Genomic DNA, 20,081 nt, shown 5'->3' on the forward strand with positions numbered 1-20,081 from the left:
GGTGAAATGGCTGGCGTAATACGCTAAGAAGCGCCTGCGATAGAATCTCATGTATGTAATGGACCACTCGGTTGTTCTTTCATCGTTTCATCCTCATCGTCGCTATTAAAAAAGGAACATAAATTCAGTGTATTTGAAAATAGGATCCTTAGGAAAATATTTGGACCTAAAAGGGATGAGGAGACAGGTGAGTGGAGAAGGTTACATAATTTAGAACTACATAATTTGTATTCATGTCCAGATATTATTAGAATAATTAAATCAAGAAGACTTAGGTGGGCAGGCCATGTGGCACGAATGGGAGAGGAAAGAGGAGTTTACAGGATTCTTGTTGGGAAACCTGATGGTAAGAGACCAGTAGGAAGGCCAAGACGAAGATGGAGGGACAACGTCGAGATGGACCTAAGGGAAATCGGTAGGGATGGAAAAGAGTATATAGATCTTGCTCAAGATAGGGACAGATGGAAGGTCTGTGTTGCTGCAGCCATGAACCTTCGGGTTTAAGAAGGCTAGAGAGTTAGTTAGTTAGTTAATTTAAAACGACTCTTAATACTTACAGAAGCCGCGACTACTACTATTTTTCAACTTTTTCTCTTTTTGCTAATTCCGCGCCCCCTTTGCCTCGGTGCCCAGAGTGACCGCCCTTACGTCTCCTTCCCTCTCTTCTAGGCTCTGGCCTGCTCTCAACTCACCTGCAGGAAGGATGTGATAATAGGCCAGCATGAGAAAAATGGGTTGGGAGACACTAAAGGTGAGCATCGCTCTCCAGGAAAAGTGAATGAATGAATGATTTATTTTACTTCGCTCTCTTTCCAGTTTTGACTAATCGCGACGATAAGGATGAATGACGATAAGACGAAACTGATGAGAGGACAATCACAAACACATAAGGGACATGACACAACACAGGCTCCACAGAGTATCTTAATAACGTATGGTGAAAAAAAATTGCACAAAGTTTGCAACCCTGCGGAACTTGCAATACTGAACACTGGCACACCATTTGAGCTGTGTAGGATCGTACGTCTACCAGTTTATGTAGTGTGAAGAGCAAGAGAAGGTTGGTGTAAAAACAAGTCAGTATGGAGCTGAAAGAAGATGACCGTTGGAAAATGATCGTGTAATATTGGACAGAGAATCGTGATATTCGAAAGTCCGAGCTTGTGAAACATTTTCGACGTGTAGGATTTTCCTGTCGTACGGTTTATAATATTGTCACTATGATCCTAGAACTGCTGCTGTGCCCGATGCAGTGCGTTTTGCTGCCAAAACCAAATTCCCACAGAAGGTGTTGCTATGGCTTGCCATGAGTGAAAAAGGAGTGTCGAAACCTCAGTTTTTCAAGGCTGGCCTTGCACTCAACACCGACCGGTATGTAAAGTTCTGTTTGCTTAAAGTGAAGCAGTTTATCATTGAATACCATCTTGGGGACAATGTTGTTTTTGGCCAGATTTAGCCAGCTGCCGTTACTCTGCACAAAGTCTTGCGGCCATGGAGCACTTAGGTATCCCTTACATATCCAAAGAACAGAATCCCCCTAATGTTCCCCAACTGCGGCCCATTGAAGATTTCTGGGCAAATTTAAAGCGGATGGTGTATGCCAATAATTATCAACCACGAACCGTTGCAACCCTCATCCAACGGATCCGCAGATGCTTGCGCGATGTTGATCCATCAACATTTGCTCCATCTATGCAGAAAGTGCCCCAAAATTGTCGCAAGGCCAGCATACTCGGTGTGAATGTGTTTGTTCATTGATGTTCAGATACCACCCTTGTATACCAACCAGCACACGAAAAACATCTGTGTGTTTTTGCCCTTGACCACAGCGTTTTCTTTTTGTGCAAATTTTTTTCACCATACGTTAGCTGTGAGTCCAGACGCCAGAGCCTCGTTAGTCTGCAACAATGCAGTCCGGGGTATACTACATGGAAGTGGGGTTGAAATTTTGGTGTCTTTAGAGAGGGTCATCCCCTAACTCCCCAGGAAAGTGGCTTCCCACCTGTGGCCCCCAGTTTTTAGAATAAATATTTTGACTCAATATGTAATGGTATCATTATTAAAAGTTATTCTGCATTAACTTTTGACAACTTTTCTGTACCACTCACCTGCCACTAATAAGAAAATAGTAGGCAAATATCAATCGCGATTTTCACTCTATTACTACTACTACTATTCAGTGGCGGCTGGTGGTCTGGCTCTGTGGGTGAGCACTTCAGCCTTGCACCCGTTTTTGCGTACATAATAGTTCTAAATGTATTGGCAACCCAAGTTATGACCAAACCGAGGTGTCGTCCTTGATTAGAGCCAAATCCCAACCGTGGCTATTTATTTGTTTGAGTTTATTTTTTAGGTCCACTTTATGCATAGAAAGCAGAACGACCGTCAGTTTAAAGTGGGATCCGAACCACTATGTGCCTCCACCGGGGGCGTGGCTATTTGCTTTTAAAAAGAGTTGGATTTATTGTTGTCAAGAATTAATTGAAGTTACTGTTAAATAACTTAATAAGCATGTTGCAAAATCATGTAGAAATTTAAGCTAAGAGATTACAGTTATTTTTATGTCATTATGTAGGTATTAAATGAACATATATTCACATACCTACAATAAAAGTTCTTTAACAGTAACACTCAAAGTATTTTTAAAATGAGGCTATTATTTTTCGTCATCAAAACCGTAAATATATAACACGACCATTATTTACATTTGAGGAAGGTGGAAAGTAGTAACACCAGAGTGGAAAAAAGGGGCTGAAGCGCTCCTGCAAACAAGGTAGCCGATCCAAAAACCACATGCAGAAAATCAGTTGTAATCTATCTAGCAGTCGTTTATTTCTAATGACCGACTGACCAAACAAATAAAATCTAGTAAATAAAAGAGAATAATAAATATTAAAGAAAATAACAGTACTCACTCTTGTCCATACTGCCCTGCTTCGTATTTCAGATTATTTCCCCTTACGCCGTATCCGTATTATTACTGCAGTCGCTGCGCGCTTTGTAGCTAACTTCCCTCCAAATATTCAACAACGTTAAATATTACGCTGTGCACAGTTTTCCTTTTCATCATGAAATCAAACACTTTGCACTGAAATAAGAACAAGCTTTTAACATTGTAACAATTGTTGCGACGCATGACCAGGCACACAGTAAAACATGACTGATCATGGATGCCCTCGCGGGCGTCGATTGACTACAGCGCCATAAGGACAGTTCATTTTGTCCGAGCTGCACTAAGCAAAGGCAATGCATTGTTCAAAACACGCGTTTCGCTTTCAGTTGCCGCCTTGCTCCCCATCTTTCTTGCCATGCTCGGAACAGGGTGGGAGAAGATACCATAGAAATGTTCCTTTTTTTTAAAAAAAAAAAAAAAAAACTCGATTTACGATGATGTGTGTGCGGGCTGCCTCTACTCCGCCACACGATCTCGAATGGAATGGGATTGCAACACTGCGTGAACACAACACTAGTAGTGCTCGTCAAGCCCATAATACTACAAGTTACAGGCGCCAACCCTTTCTCTCTCATTGCATGCTGCAAACAGCGTCATTTGAGCACACTGCGACTTGTGCGAAACGAATGGAGCTCAGTGTACAGGCGCTCGTAAATCGAAGATATGGTCGCAGATGGGGCGTGGAAACGTTTGATGTTTTGAAGGAAATAGTGTTCAGTGAATAAGTATAATAAAAATTAATTGCATTACAGATTTATTTGGGTGTGCACGTGCGAATAGGCAGAAGCCGCTACTGCTACTATTATTACACAACCCGTGTCTTTTCAGGAATGAAATTCTGCTGATACCAAGCATCTGTTGTCCACCTCTTATTGACGGCTATATTTGAATTCATGATCATCACATTCTTGAAAAAAGACTGAATGAATAGGGTAATTACTATTACTTTTTCCGATGCATGTCTTCGCCACTGTATCAATACTTTTTGCGCATCATTTATACGCCATTTTTTGCGAATGTTATATATATTTTTTTTTCATATCTGCAATTTTTGTTATGGTAAATAATTCAACCATTTTATCGTATTTTATGGTGACCATTACCAAGGTGACTGAAGTTACTCCTAGTCAATTACTTTAAATGAAATAAAATTCGAAATGGACGAACACTTATTACGTTAACATTAACACACACACACACAAACAAACACGCAAGGTGTTTCTGTGACCGTATTACAGATTTGCAGGGATGATGGAAGGGAAAAAACGCAACAAAATGAGATAGGGAACCCTGGTCCGAAAATGCTCCAGTGAAAAGTTACAAGCCAAAACCTTCGAAGGGCAGGCAACCACGCACAACGCGGAGGGGAACCATAAAAGATGTCTGGGGAAGTGGAAAACAAACACAGAAGAATCACTGTAGTGGCTTTAATGAGTAGTAACTGCAGCCATCACTGCAGCAGTTGTTCAAAGTGACGCCCCCCTGCCTCGATACAGGCATGACAGCGTTGCAATGAGCTCTGTCGCAGCCGCTCTAATATTCCAGGAGTCGTTCGGACCAGATCACAGGCTGCAAGGATTCTTGCCAAGAGACCCTCTACATTACTCACAGGTGTCTCGTAGACAACACTTTTAGCATGACCCCCAAAAAAGTCGAGTAGGGTCAGATCAGGTGAACGGGCAGGCCCAGCAATAGATCCGCCTCTCCCTATCCACCGCTGAAGGAAGGTCTGCGTCAGAGTATCACGAGCACCAGCTACGAAGTGGGCTTGGGCCCCATCATGCTGAAACCACATGAGTTGACATGTTCCAATAACTCGGGGAGGATGTCTCTCAGAAACACAGTGTACACTGGTCTAGTTAATCGTGGCGTGCTTCTAGACTACACACGTCGAGTTTGACGTTACGTCTTCTCCAGGGCATGCGAGGTGGATTCTTTACCCTTTATTTTATGGTTCCCTCCGCGTCTTGCGTGGTTGCCTGTCCTTCGAAGGTTTTGGCTTGTAACTTTTGACTGCGGCATTTCCGGACCAGGGTTCCCAATCTCATTTTTTTGCGTTTGTTCCCTTCCATCATCCCTGCAAAATCTGTAACACGATCCACAAACACCTTGTATAGAGAGATAGAGAGAGAGATTAGAAATATGGAGGTCTGGATATTCAGGGTTTTTGGAATTTATATTATTTTTGTTATTACGAATATAAAAAACTCTGAAATTTCTAAATTATGATAAAAGTAAAATAAAAATCTAATCCTGTTAGGAGTTAAAACCTCTAGACATTTTCAGAATAAAAATATGATCAGCTTTAAGATAATGATGCAAAAGTTTAATTTATCATGAAAAAAACATATAAGAATTCTATATTCACAGCATCACATATATTCTTAGAGCAGGCAAGAAGGATTCAACGTGTGAAAAATCATTCCACAATTTTTAACTCTCCGGGATAGTAAATTGGCAATACGGAAATTTAACCGGAGCAATCTTTTCCTCCCGATTCGATTGCCATTTTTCTAAAGGTGTTTCTTATTTCCCATCGCTTTCGTTTCTCTCGGCTGTGAAATGGTCAAGCTCCAATGGAAAATGCTCTTGTAACTGTTGGATTTGCAGCGTTTGATCTGTCGGCCGAAGCAAACCTCGTTTCCCTCGTGTAGCGTGAACGTGGGGTCCCAAGAGGTTTAATTTTCCGATCAGTTGACCGAAACCACACACACACACGCGAAACCCTCGTACTGTAAACCATTCCACTTTTGAACTGCAGTCAGGAAGACACCTCTCTAGCAGACAAAGAGGACTCGAAAAGCAACTACAGCAAAATATATAGAATTTGACTATTACAAAACTAAATTATTGTTCATGTTTCATCAGCATTCATTCATTTCCCGTGACGTACTAGGAGTGATTGGTGGTCAGAAAGTCCCAACTTTAATATAAAAATATTTTAAAAAAAGGGGAAAAAAAGAAAAAAAGATAGAAAGAAAGAAAATGAAAGGAAAGAGGAAACATAATGCAAAAAATGACAGGCATTGGCTCTCAAAAGAAGAAGATCACTGCTCACTTGCTTTATCATTATTCGTTTAGCAATAGAAATGGATTCTTTCACAAATAACAAACAATTCATATTGTAGTTAGAAACTTATTTCTGAAAACGTGCAATTTTCAACTTTAGAGTTTTGAAGTCCACTTTATGCACAGATAAGCTAATCAGAACTGGACCTACAGTTTAAAGTTGGATCCGAACCACTATGTGCCTCCACCGGGTATCGAAGCTGGGACTTCTTAATTACAAGGCGACGACATTTCCACTACGCCAGTTCCAAATTTAGAGAGGGAAGGGTTAAGTTGTAGACATTTTGGGCGCATCTAAAAAAAAATGTTCATCAAGTAGTTGTGGTTGGTTAGGGGCACAATGACCATCTTTGACTCAGCTATCAGCTAGAAGAGATAAACTTCTAATCTCAAGCTCCATATACCCCAGAGTGGGCAGTCTCCATAAACCGTGTATCATGCAATGCATTTCTACCGCTACGAGAGATTTTCTTGAGCGCATAACTCGAACGATTTACACTTTTCTGCTAAAACGGGTAGTTCGACAAGAAATTGTCAATTCGCTGATATATTAAATTGCATTATTTTAATTGTATTAATGTATCATCAAAAATAAGTTACCAGAAGGTTACAAGGGCTTAGAAAAAATTGAATAATTATATTATTCTTTCTCATTGCTCTCTGCAAACTTGAACTCCAGCCAATTCTTGTAAATGGTTTCGCAAATTTCAATCCACGATTATTCAACCGTTTTACCCAGATTGCTGGGCTCTCATGTCTTAGTGTATTTCCAAAATATGATTGATCTAGGAAGCCCAAGTCCAAAATGGTTTGAAACTAAATTATGAAGTAGAAATCAGCTCCGTTACAACCGCACCGTGTGACCACATGTACTTAACTGCTTTTAGTTCGGTCGTCTGGTTATCCTGGCATGCAGCAGCATGATGGAACAGCGTCTACTGAGTACGACAAAAATACACAAACGTGATTTTTAATTAAAAATCATGTGTTGTTGCCATCCGGTCAAAAATATTGATTAATTTGGATTATTTTACTTCAATTTTTGGCCACTTTTGTCTGATCCCGACGATGAGAATGAATGATGATATAATTAAATTTATGAAGGGACACTCACAAAGAACAACCATTCCGGGATTCGAATCAGGGACCCCTGTGATCAAACCGAATCGGTTTAGCCACACCGGCAGAGACGCATAGTGTGACAACCTGTTAACTAACAACCATTTCGGACCTTGCTGCAAGAAACGTTATGTCTGCGAACCCCCCCGCCCCCCACCAAAGAAAACAACTGGATCACAAGCACCGACTTTAGGGGGATGAAGTACTTTCTGCCCTTTCAAAATAGCGTTACTAGGACAACAATTCTAGCCACATGCTTGTATATTACACATGTAATACATAAATACTGCAAACGTGTGGCAAAACTATCATGAGCTCATACAGGGAGGTTATTTCAGTCGTTCACCGCCAGCGTGACGGCCGTTCGGCAGACTCTTCATGCAACAGGTCCCGGCAAATTGCGTTCAGGAAGTCCGTAACAGAAACCGCTTGTTTTGTAATGTTTCCACTTTTCACAATTACAGTTACAATTACAATTGAAATAAGCACGTACCTTGTCGCAAGGATGCTGGAAAAGGTGTCTTCCCAAATACAAATATTTCTGGCACCTTATTTCTGACAGAAAATCTTAGATTAGACATCGTTACTTTATCGTCAGTTGTCAGAAAGGGAAGACAGCATCCCGGCGCATAAAGCAAACCGAAAGCGTAAAATTATATTTAAAAGTAATAATAATGATGATCACTAACCTCCTGTGTTATAAGAGATGTTGAAAATGACCTCCTTTAACAGCAATACAACACGTTTCTTAGGTTCAAGAGATCCTGTCTATCGTAATTCCCTGACCACTTTTCTGCAAGAATTCGTTTTTACGTAATTATCGTACATAAAAACTCTCTGTTCAAGACTATATTTGTTTAACGACATAACTAATGAATGAATAACAATTAACACACAATAAAGCACTAGCACTAGCAATAACACAGTATAAAAAAACACGCGTAACTGATAAACGCAAACAGAAGTGAACATGAACTTACACTGACGTCTGGTAGCCGACAGTGTTGCTAACCATTTTTCGGCAATGTCCCTACAGACGTAGTCAAAATGTCCCTACAACTGACCAAATGTCCCTACGCCAAGTAAAGCGACTAAAAAAATTATCACCTCATGAGCATGCAAAACAGAAGATAAAATATACACATTTACTTACCAAATCTTTCTGCTCGGTGCTTCCACAATTAATGAAGGAGCGAATTTACATTTGCCTATCCTAACTTAACCTAACCGTACCTGGAAGCGGCCCCGGCGCCTACCCAGCGTCGAATAACATGGGTACCTGGGGGAAACCCTGGGGGGTAAAGGCGGTCAGGGGCGTGATGCTGATCACATCACCCCCACTCACGACCGGATCAAGAAAGTGTGGGGCGTTACCCTCACACCCCCTATACGCCTTCATGGCGTGGTGCTATGCACAGGGGAACACTTTACCTTTTTTGTACCTGAATGGTTCGTGGGGCTATCCGTCAATGGTTTGTTGGGCTAAACGTTTTTCGAGCCCAAATTTTAACTATGTTTGCCTTGCCTAACCTAACTTAACCTAACCTTACCGAGAATGCTCAGTGGGGCTATTCCTGAATGGTTTTGCGGTAATTGTGATTACGAACCGATAAAAAATATTTTTTTCGTAGCACTTTAACATCATCGAAGACGCCATTTTAGTATCCTGCAATTTTATGATTGATGTAATGTTGCCAAATTTACCTGTAATCAAATCAGTTCTTCTACATCGTGATTGTCGCTGTCACATGTAAGCACGTTCTTTGGGCAATATACTGAAATGAATAAGTTTATTAATTAGCCCTCCTGCACACTCCACCTAACAATCTGTATAACATTAACAACTTTTTTACTGTTCTCTTCCGCTATTCTTACACAATCCATGCTCTCCAAGTATGAAATCAACAGTGTGGCAACGCTGTAGACAGCGTAACTAATTGTAATTTGTTCATATCAACAAATATGGCTACCATACTTGTATACGGAGAATCATTGCGAGAATTGAAATGCTTATTTTACAACTTCTACACGTTAATTAACATTTTTTTCCCCTCACCCCAACATGTTAACTTGAGATAAATCATCACGAATAATTATTTCGTGGGAACTTTTCTAACGATGGAAGCGGCCCCGGCGCCCACCCAGCGTTGAATAACATGGGTACCTGGGGGAAACCCTGGGGGGTAAAGGCGGTCAGGGGCGTCATGCTGATCACATCACCCCCAATCACGACCGGATCAAGAAAGTGTGGGGCGTTACCCCCACACCCCCTATACGCCTTCATGGCGTGGTGCTAAGCACAGGGGAGCACTTTACCTTTTTTGAGTATAAGACGTAGCATAGAAATTACAGAAGGGTCCGGTATTGTAAATTCTTGCCTTAATGAATAATAGGGGTGTGCGGGACAGAATTTTTTGGGTCGGGACGGGATCGGGACGGTAATTTTTTTAAATCCCGACATTCGGGACTGAAAAATTTGCAATTTCCCGACCAAGTCGGAAAATTTTCGGGACGGGAAATGTTCGAAATTTCCCGAAGCACTGGAAATCTCGAATTTTACAAGTCATTTTCACTTTAAGTGATTGTTTTTGCATTTCTAGAATAAAAACTTACAATTTTCGATAAGTTCCAGAAACTTACAAGGCAGAAAACGTCGAGAATTAACGACTTTTTAAAGTAAAGGATCCCGCACACCCCTAATGAATAACGTTGAGTCGTTTACTGTTGATTATGTTATTTGAAGTCATACATGCTGCTGCTGTGCAGAGATAGATGTTGGTTGGTGATGCTGTATTTCCTGCAGTCTTTAACGATTCTGGTCCCATTTTATTTCCCTTTTTTGTTTTTGTATCACTTAACATTGAAAATATTCTTTCCGTTTCCGCTTTAGAATGTGGCAATGTTAGCACTATTTTCGCGAGAGTGGAAATGTTTTCAAAAAGGAACTTGCCTTGAAAGTTTTTGGTAACCGATAGCATGTTCCAAAATTCTGATGGAGATTTGTTAGTTAGTTCTTTTTTCTCCTCTTCGCTAAAGTATCCAGATAAACTAATTCATAAAATGTCATTTACCGAGATTGAAAAAAGTACCTACGTTTTCCCTCATTTGGCAAAATCTGTCCCTACGTTCCTACGCGGGCGAAATTTAGTGAAAAGTCCCTATGCTTAGGGACATGTCCCTACGGTTGGCATCACTGCCGACACGTGCAGTATGAAGCGCCCTCTCGCGGCTGACAACTCACCCAACCCCCGATAAGCTGCCGGCGCTGTCGCGACAACTGAGGATAAAGTAGCGATGACTAATCTAAGATTAGATGTCAGAAATATGGTGCCAGAAATATTTGTATTTGAGAGGACACCTTTTCCAGCATACTTGCGACAAGGTACGTGCTTATTTCAATTGTAATTGTAACTGTAATTGTGAAAAGTGGAAACATTAGAAAACAAGCGGTTTCTGTTACGGACTTCCTGAACGCAATTTGCCGGGACCTGTTGCATGAAGAGTCTGCCGAACGGCCGTCACTCTGGCGGTGAACGACTGAAATAACCTCCCTGTAGCTTCTATTGTTTTTCTCGCCGACCTCGGAGTGTTTAGCACAGCGCACTACGACACAAAGGGTTCCCCGGTTCGAATTCCGGATTAGGCATGATTCTTATTTGTGAGTGTCCCTTCATCAACCACATCATACCATCCCTCGTCCTCATCGTCGCGAATAGCCAAAAGTGGAAGAAAAGCGACGCTAAATAATACAATCATATATCACATTGTTTTCTTCTGAAAAGTATTACATTTGGAACTGCGTCGTTCTTGCAGAGAAGGCAATTCAGTAAGATGCAACACATTTGACACACATATTGTGTGTCAAGCATGCACAATATATATATATATATATATATGGGCTGGGCTTCCCCGATAACGTAATGTTAACGCTGTCGCTTTGTAACCCAAGGATACCAGGTTTAATAGCCGGTTGAGGAACATTGTAGTTCGGATCCCACTTTAAACTTTAGGTCCCGTCCTGATTAGCTTATGAATTCATCTAAATGTTGATGTTGGTGTTAAAGTTGATGTAAGGAGAAAATTTATGTTCCATTGTAAGGGATTTACTGAAAATCCTGAAACGTATGCCCTCTCCCGAAAAGCAACCTCGTCACGTGATTTGCGTCTGCCTTTTACCATTACATGTTTTGTTTGCCAGAAAATTTAGGAATTTTAGAGAGTGTGTTAAAGGTTCCATAACAGCAACTCGTAACTTTACAAAAGGTATCGTAGTCGTCAGGATAACGCTCTAAGAAGCCATAGATCCTAGATTTGAACCCTAGGCAAGGCATTGTGTTTGTTCGCATATCTATTTCATCATCCATCCTCATCGTCGAGATTAAGGATCAATACCCGGTGGAATCATGCAATGGTTCGGATCCTACTTTAAACCGATTAACCTATCTGCATAAAGTGACTTAAAATAGAAACTGTAACTTATCGTAGCGATTAACCCAATCAATAGAAATGCGACGTAAAGTAATGGAATATGTATAGTCATGGACACTTCTGGGTTGTAACGATTCCATTGAAAGTTAATGGAATTGTTATAACCTAGAAGTGTCCGTGACTGTACAAGTTAAACTTATTTAGTGACGCTGTAATATTGATTCACTTAATTTTCGCTTTGTAAACATATTCAAGAAACTTTACATACTCATGGAGAAGAAACAACGCGAGACATATTGCACGGTGTCCCTATAATTGCTACTTTGAAATATGCTGAATAAAGAAATGATGTACTAGCTACGAGTATTACCAAGTTGTGTGCAAAATCAGGTATATTATACTACTATATGCACCCCACCCGCCATAAAGGTACACACCTCACTTAGTACTCCAGCAGTATGTTTCTTTATAGAGCATATTTGCAGAAAATACAATTCAACCTACGCGTGTATCAATATACTCTGTATAAAACACACCTTATTACTAACTTCGTTGGCCCTGTACCTGTTCCGTTCCATAGACCAGCAAGATAAAAGACAGCTTGGTACCCGTATTGTAAACAGAACTAAATCTGTTTTTAATAACATATAAATATATTTTCAATATACTTACTCACTTATATTAAACTTTCTTGAGAATGACCTATCAAGGTTTTTGTCACGGCAGGTTTTCGTAAGGCTTTGAACTGAATTCCTGGTCACTGAAGCACGAAAGAATACGGTTATTGAGCAATATGCCGAATGTATACGTCGGTCAAATTTTCCTTTTCAAAAGCGACTGCATAGAAGTCATTGATTAAAAAAAAACACTTCCCATAGTCCGAAAGTCTATTGACAGTATATAATTGTTCTTTTGCAGATTGTTGAACAAACGCTTCACCACTAACCTAGATACACCGTAGATATAAAACCAACACCTTGCACTTTGTGGAAGATTAAAACACCGAATAGAAGAAGCACGTTATGTAAACTCATCTTCAACTTACTGTGCAGCTCAATGATAAGATCGAATGCCAGGTAGGCAGTTGACGTTGTAAACAAGCCCCATATACGTCATTGAAAATATCACTGAAGCCAGTACAGCAACCCTTGTGTTAAATAAAATGTTGAGACACGCACTAAACACGAACCGACCTCAAGCCAAACGATTACCCACTTCTTTGCAAGTCTTTTTTCGTTGATTCAGCCTTCGGCTTGCATAGTAACAGTTGCATTGCATATGAGCTTGTGGACAGCGGTGTCAGAAAGGTACTGCACAATGCAGCAGAGTACAGATAGACAATGTACCGCGAATTATACAGTCTTTCGTGTGTCTTCAAGACAGCTTCTGTGGTTCTACGAGCAAGAGTGCACGGTACGTAGGTATTATTGTATCCAAGTCAGGTTTTCTTCCAATGGAGTGTGAAAATCGAATAGGTATGTTGTGCGTAGATGAAGGGGTGAGTGAAGAAAACTGTTGAACCTTGTGATCTGGTTCCCGTATCTTCACCTAAAATTTAGCTTACAGCCCAGTATAAGCCTAGAGATACATAAAAAGAACGCTGCTGGCCATATCTTAGCATCGACATGTGGAATTACTATTTGCCTTTAAGCACGATAAGTAATCGACTTTCTATAACGTCGCGAAGTTCCCGGGTTCAAATCACGGCGTGGCCATGGGTGTTGTTTGCGAGTGTCCCATCATATTATCATTCAGTACCCCTCGAGAAAGTTAAATATTTTGCATGGTTTTTGAAGATTATATTAGATATGAACGTTTCGCGCATATGAATATTTCACCCTAGCAACAGCAAACCGAACGTTGCCTACCGCCTCATAATGTATTATAAAATTAAGAACAACCAAACAAGAAGAACTGAAATCTTTTAAAATCAAAATAGAAATGAAATTATCGTTAGGAGTGTTTATAATTTTTACGTCCTTGGGTTAGGACTGTTAGGTTTGGTGCTGATAGCAATTTTCGACGTTTTTGTTCAGTTAGGAGTGCTAAGTTTGATGGTGTGATCTTTTGCACGTGTTCTTTAGCTATTTGAGTGTGTATACAACCGGCTTTTACTAATAGAACGGTGAAAGTACTCCGAGATGGCAGGTTTTTTCTTACGCGGGCCATACTTTGGGATCATATATCTCCGTTGTTTTCCGCATGCCGAAACCAATTTTATATTACACAAAACAACAAAATCTGTTCATTAAAAAGAATCAACTTAATTCTCGATGGATACAGTAGGTCAACAGTCCCATCACACATCCTCATGGTCGCGATTAGCAAAAAGTGGCAGGAAATTTTACGACTTTACTTTCTGAGCTTTTGTCCAGCACAAATAACGCAAAGCAGCAGGATGTTTTTTTTTTTTTAATATATAGTAGTTAGGCATGAAATTGCTTCGTTTAAAGGATTAGCAACAGCGAAATGTGCTGGGCAAAAAATTACGTAAACATCGCTCTCATGAAAAAGTTAAGGTTTTGTTTCAAGTTCACTTTGTGTTTAGATAGGCTACTCGGGACTAGACCTACAGTTTAAAGTGGGATCGAACCAATGTGTCTCCCCTAGGAATTGAACCCTTGACCCTTTGATTAGAGGACGACAGGGTTTCCACTATACCACCGAAGAGGCACAAGACCACTGCCCTTTTTCAACCTCTCGGTTAACTGTGATATTGAAAATGAATGATGAAACAGATGTATAACATCGGTGTTTTTATTCTTAGAAACCAAGACCTTCAATTTTTTAAGATCTCTTTAATTCACATGAACAATTCCGATTATAGGCCCCGCATATTTGATATGAGCATGTTACTGTATCCACTTATCTGGGAAACGTTCAGGCTTTAAGATGTTATCATGTAATCAAGGTGTTCTGTGTTGCAGTATGTAACAAACTAAAAATCCTTCTACGACTTGCTCCGTTTCAGAGAATTATACTTGTATCTATTGAAAATACAAAGAAAATTTCAAATCCTCAATTCCAGACGGAATTTGCTTTTCAATGCTTATCCCAAGCCTTATTGTAGAAGATACATGACACTGCTTGCGAGGCAGTACATCTTCAGAGCTTTGAACAATGAAATACCAGCTGTCCCAGACTTTCATTGGTGCGGGTGGTTGTAATGAGGGTATACCTGTTCGAGTTGACCTTTCATGTTCTGTTTCCGCACTGTTTAGGTAAATGTTACACTCAGTTCTATAAACAAGCATGCTGCTGGGACGTTGGCAATGAATTCTTCCCTTCAGATTACAGCAGGAAAATGAAGTCTGTATTAGTAGGCGGAGAAAGTGAGGGAAACGAAAATTACGTTTCACGCCTGTATTTTCATGTCAATGAGAGCGCATTGCATTATTGGGTATCGTTATGGGGCATTCCATGTGAAAGTGCCCCTGAACCTCAATTTTTTTTTAAATGAAATGAAATGCTGTAACGTTATTCTATCCTGTGAGTGAAGAATCTAACATTGTCATTTGCATAAAAATTCAAGTATTATACATAATTAAGTTAGAAGGCGGGAGGTATTTTATATAATGTTCGTGTATTTTAACTTTTTTATTTACTTGTGTTTTGTATTGCGTCCCACCCATGACACCAAAAAACAATTAATTTCTCCTTTAACTGTTACATTTCTCACTCAAGCCGGCCATGACGCAGTTGTAGCTTCGTCGCCTTGTAATCAAGGGGTCCCAGCTTCGATACCCGATAGAAGCACATAGTGGTTCGGATCCTACTTTAAACTGTAGGTCCAGTCCCGATTAGCCTTACTGTGCATAAAGTGGACTTTAAAACACAAACTCAACAACATTTCCCCCTCAACTCTACTAGAATACTCAAATGTAAATCACCTTCCCTCTTTGTCTTCAATAATTTATTTTTCACCATTTGACAATTCACAGAAATTAATATAAATTTCATATTAAGTGAAGAGGCAGTGTTTCGTCTGTCGCACCCGTGACATGTTCACTTGTAGCTACAAATCTGAGAAAGTATTTTAAGGGTAGTTATGTTTAATCAACAGTGTTAAGTTATGTAATTAACTTTTTTCAAGTTTCCATTGTGTTAACTACCGTCACGATAGCGGAGTAGGTTGAGTGGTACCCTCATGATCTCCACAGCGAGGAGGATATCGGGTTCGAGTCCAGGTCTGGACATGCGCATTTCTTTGTAAGTGACCCTTCAATAATTTCATATAATCGTCATTCATTCTCATCGTCGTGATTAACCAAAAGTGGCAAAAACAACGTTAAATAACCAAATGCAATATATTAGTTTTATTTCTTCATCTTCTACGCCTCCCCAATGGCGGAATTGTAATCAAGGTGTCTCGTGTTCATTGCCCGGTGGAGGCACATAATGTTTCGGATCCCACTTTAATCTCTAGGTCCACTCCCGATTAACCTATATGTGCATAAAGTGGACTTACAAACTCAACTCATTTCTTCTTCCGAAATTAAGTAGTAAATCTGTGTGTGTGTGTGTATATATATATATATATATATATGTATATATAATACACGCACACAGACACACATATATAATACAGGGTTATGCAAAAACTAAATGCAATTTGCAGTAACAGGAAACTTATGTGCTTCTTCCTCTTCTTCTTAACGCTTTGATTCCAACTTTCACGTTCAGGGAATCGAATCTTGGAGTCGTGGATTGTTACATAAATTTGTTCTTGCAGTCGTGGATATTGCAATTGCAACTCGCGTAAAAACTGTAACGAAAATAGCGTCGTTTAAACCTTTTCCCATCACCACGGGAAAGCGCGTCTGCTATTGTACGTTAGAAGAAAATGTCAAAAAAGCTCTTCGCGCAGCAATGACACCGGAGATAAAACGGATTCGTTGACAGAACAAAGTTTTGGCAATAAAACAAATGGAACGACATGAGCGTGTCTTCCATTACGAGAACTCATGGTAGAAGTGGCGAATAACAGCTGTATTTCGAGCTTTGCTGAAGATGGAAGCCAAATCATAAGTTGTGGTAATAACGTCAACAATATGTTCAATGGTGACAAAAATAGCTATATGTCGGTAGGTAGGTTTCTTATAATGGGTATTTTCATTAGCTTTAACTCTATAGTATTCTAGTGGATTAATACTGCATTCTCTCTCACTCTCATATATACATAAAGTGACCAGAAAGATTAGAAGTTAAAGTGGGACACCTAGTTCGTGCAGGCGAAATAATCATAAATTAACATTATGCACCATTTATAATGCTAAGAAAAGAAGCTATAATTTAATAACTAATTAACTATGAAGGAAGTTATTAAATTCGACACAAGTCTAGATGAAATTGATTTTGGGTATCATTTTTAGCTTTCAGAGTATCCAACACTATACCTAGGTATGACACATGTACCATATATTTCACATCGTACATCACTTTTAAACTGCTTTTTTTCTGGGAAGAGAGGTTGCGGTACTCTTTAATTTTGTTTCTTATTGCTATTCTTTTCATTGCATGAATTACTCAAAATATTGTGCTATATGTCGTAAATGATCGTTCATCTATGTGGTTACGCTCACATTTCTTGCGTTACAATAAAATATCATTAGTTTTATTCTCACCTAGAAATATGTGCTTGTGTGGCGTACCGTTTCGTACCGCAAGAAAAAAAAATCACTGCTTGTATGTATATACATTTTAATAAAGAAAATAAAGATCGCTATTTAAGGTGCACTTCTACACTTCCATGGTACACTTTGGCATTTTGTAGAGTAACTACTGATTACTCATATGAAACCATGGGTTAAAAATGAGCCTCCCACCTCTCGTGGTGAATGTACGACAAACAAGCGGGAAACAGCCACGTAAAGGAACCCGAAATGACAAGTTTCGATTGTCAGCATCTAAAATCGATATCTTAATGTCATGAATCGATACCGATTATAATCAAAGCTTGACATTTCTGTTTCTCATTGCAACAGTCAGCGATAACCTACAACTGAAAGCTTCTAAATAATATTCTCGTGAAGTGGGAAATTTAAAGTAAATTTTGCGAGAGCGAGACAATTCTGCGTTCCGTAGTAGTTTTATCGGTCGAAAGGACATTCACACTAAAATCAGGACTAAATTTCACTTTAATGTGTATAGTAAATATAAAAATGTGCTTTCTGATTGATGTAAGAAGTGCTGTTATTATTATTAGTAACGTCGTCGCCTCGTAATCAAGGGGTCCCTGTGAAGGCACATAGTGGTTCGGATTACATTTTAAACTGCAGGTTTAGTCCCGATTAGCCTATCTATGCATAAAGTGGACTTAAAACTCAAACAATTATTATAATCATAAAATCATGATGTACGACTCGACAACATTGCCTTCACCGCCTTAAGGAAAGGGCAAATGCAATGCACCATGCCATGCCAGCACACAGAGTATGAAAGGTATCCTTGATCTTGGTCATAGTGGATATGGTGTGATCAGCAACTTGATTCGTCTGCTGTTACTAGACCCTCTGCCCTGCCCTAGGTTGCTCCAGGTACCCATTAGTGGTAGGCTGGTGAGCCCCAGAAATACTTTATACATGGGCATTGTCAGTAAAATTCCAACCGAAAATCATCCACCACGGGTCTCCTGCGTGGAAGTCGAACGAACGCCTTACCGACTGGACCACCACGACTCTGCTTTTACCACTATTATAAATACTTTTTTGTAGAGGGTGCCCCAAATAAAACCACACCCATAGTGGCTCAAACAATACAAGACTATACTAAATGAAAAGATCAAGTAAGCACAGTTTTATTTACTGCAATAGTGTCCAAGACATTGCCCACAGCAGGTGTTGAAAATGAGTTCCCTCATTCTGAAGGTCAGTATGGGTATAGTTGTATTTGGATGGGTATAATTTTATTTGGGCCACCCTATATTATGCTACGTATGAGCCAAATACTTAATTTTGTTGAGGGATTTTCTTGTATCTTTAACAATGAGAACGAATGATGATAATTAGATGAAATTGAAGGCAAATTTTGCAAAGAATGGAATAATTAGATGATTTCATCAACAAAATATATTATTAATAATAATAGGAAAAAAACATACCCGGTCAGGACTTGAACTTCGGACATTCGGTTGCGAGAGCGTAAATGAACCACTAAACGCACTTGGTTAGAGAACTGCTAAGGAATTTTCTAATCTTCAGCCATGGAAACTGGCTTCCTGAAGGCTAACTAGTCCCTGACGCCAGTATAATGTTCTTTCGTGTTGAACTGGTTTTTTTGTTGGTTTTTTTTCTGCATCTTGTCCATCTGTATACTGAATGTGTCCCCATACAGCCTCATGCTTTATAGAAGGTGTAGGAATTTTAGTTTTTCGATATGTTTTACACTGTTACTGATAAGGTGTCCATCTTCACAAAATTACATGTATGGTCAAGACTGTTACATTTTAATTTTCTAACTGAAATTAGGTTTTGATATTGTATAGGGACACGATGCCCTGTATGGGTGTATTGTTCAAATAGCCTCAGTGTTGATGTATCCATAAAATTTTTAATGAAGTAATCAAATCTTGTCACCAGCTTATCTGACGAGTACATATACCCCACCTCCTGATACAATTAATTCATTTTGTCAATGCGTATTTCGTAGTACAGTTTGCCACAGAAAGTTAGGGGGTGATTTTTCCACTCAATCAGATTCGAATAGAATTCATAAAAGCGAATTAAAATAAACCGAATCAATGAAACCATCGAATATAGATCTGATATATAAAAATGTTTTCTTAATTTGCACTAAAAATTCCGATTATATCGGTAAAGAAAGTGTATTAAAACGTAATGTAATGGTAAATACTGATTAAAAAATACTGACAATATGCCATTGCTGTCGCCTGGTAATCAAAGAGACCCAAGTTTGTTTCCCGGTGGAGTCACAGCGCAGTAGTTCCGATCCAACTTTAAACTATGGATCAAGTTCCTAATAACGTATCTGAGCATAACAAATTGTGACGAACTTTTTACACTGAAGAAATTATTGCACAGAATTTGATTTTTGTTATTTAGCGTCGCATTTTCGGCCACTTTTGGTTAATTGCGGTGATGAGGATGAATGAGAAATTCCTGGGATTGAATTAAATAGTCATTGTTTTTTACACTCTTTAATTACATAAATATAATGACTCTATATTATTAACGTTGCTGCTGCCTACCTCCCTTCCATTCATTCTATCTATTTTCCATTGCAAAGAGGTGGGCGGGAAGGATGTCCAAGTGTGTTTGTTTGTGTGTGTGCGGTTGTTTGTGTGTGTGCGTACGTGTGTGTCAAATGTCTCTCAGCCAACGGCGCCGACTTTGAGGAAGCACTTTCTGTGTTAGACTAGCATTTTGACCCCTCCCCTCTCTTTCAGCATCCACTCAGATATAACGGATTTTATTTTTAAATGGGGAGAACAAAAACGTTATTAAGCTGAAGTATCTACCCTTTTAGCAGATAATTTTAATGAAGTTGCGCTTTT

General features: G+C 39.5%; 2 protein-coding genes across 12 annotated transcripts in view; one reads left to right on the forward strand and one right to left on the reverse strand.

Annotated features, from left to right (window-relative positions):
* LOC145984028 (cytosolic carboxypeptidase 6) overlaps positions 1 to 20,081 on the reverse strand; it is a 1,364,216-nt gene that overhangs the window by 1,335,932 nt on the left and 8,203 nt on the right. The gene's annotated exons all lie outside the window — the stretch shown is intronic.
* Positions 12,876 to 20,081, forward strand: part of LOC145984030 (ELAV-like protein 1) — a 125,137-nt gene continuing 117,931 nt past the window's right edge. For all 10 annotated transcript variants that reach the window (XM_083117350.1, XM_083117352.1, XM_083117349.1 and 7 more), the window contains exon 1: positions 12,876 to 12,982. In XM_083117350.1, coding sequence (XP_082973476.1) covers positions 12,887 to 12,982 — 96 coding nt within the window. In that variant the 5' untranslated portion in view covers positions 12,876 to 12,886. The remainder of the gene's footprint in view (positions 12,983 to 20,081) is intronic.

The sequence above is a fragment of the Lepisma saccharinum genome, chromosome 2 (assembly GCF_977018435.1).
Source record: "Lepisma saccharinum chromosome 2, izLepSacc3.1, whole genome shotgun sequence".
In the NCBI taxonomy this organism is placed as follows: domain Eukaryota; kingdom Metazoa; phylum Arthropoda; class Insecta; order Zygentoma; family Lepismatidae; genus Lepisma; species Lepisma saccharinum.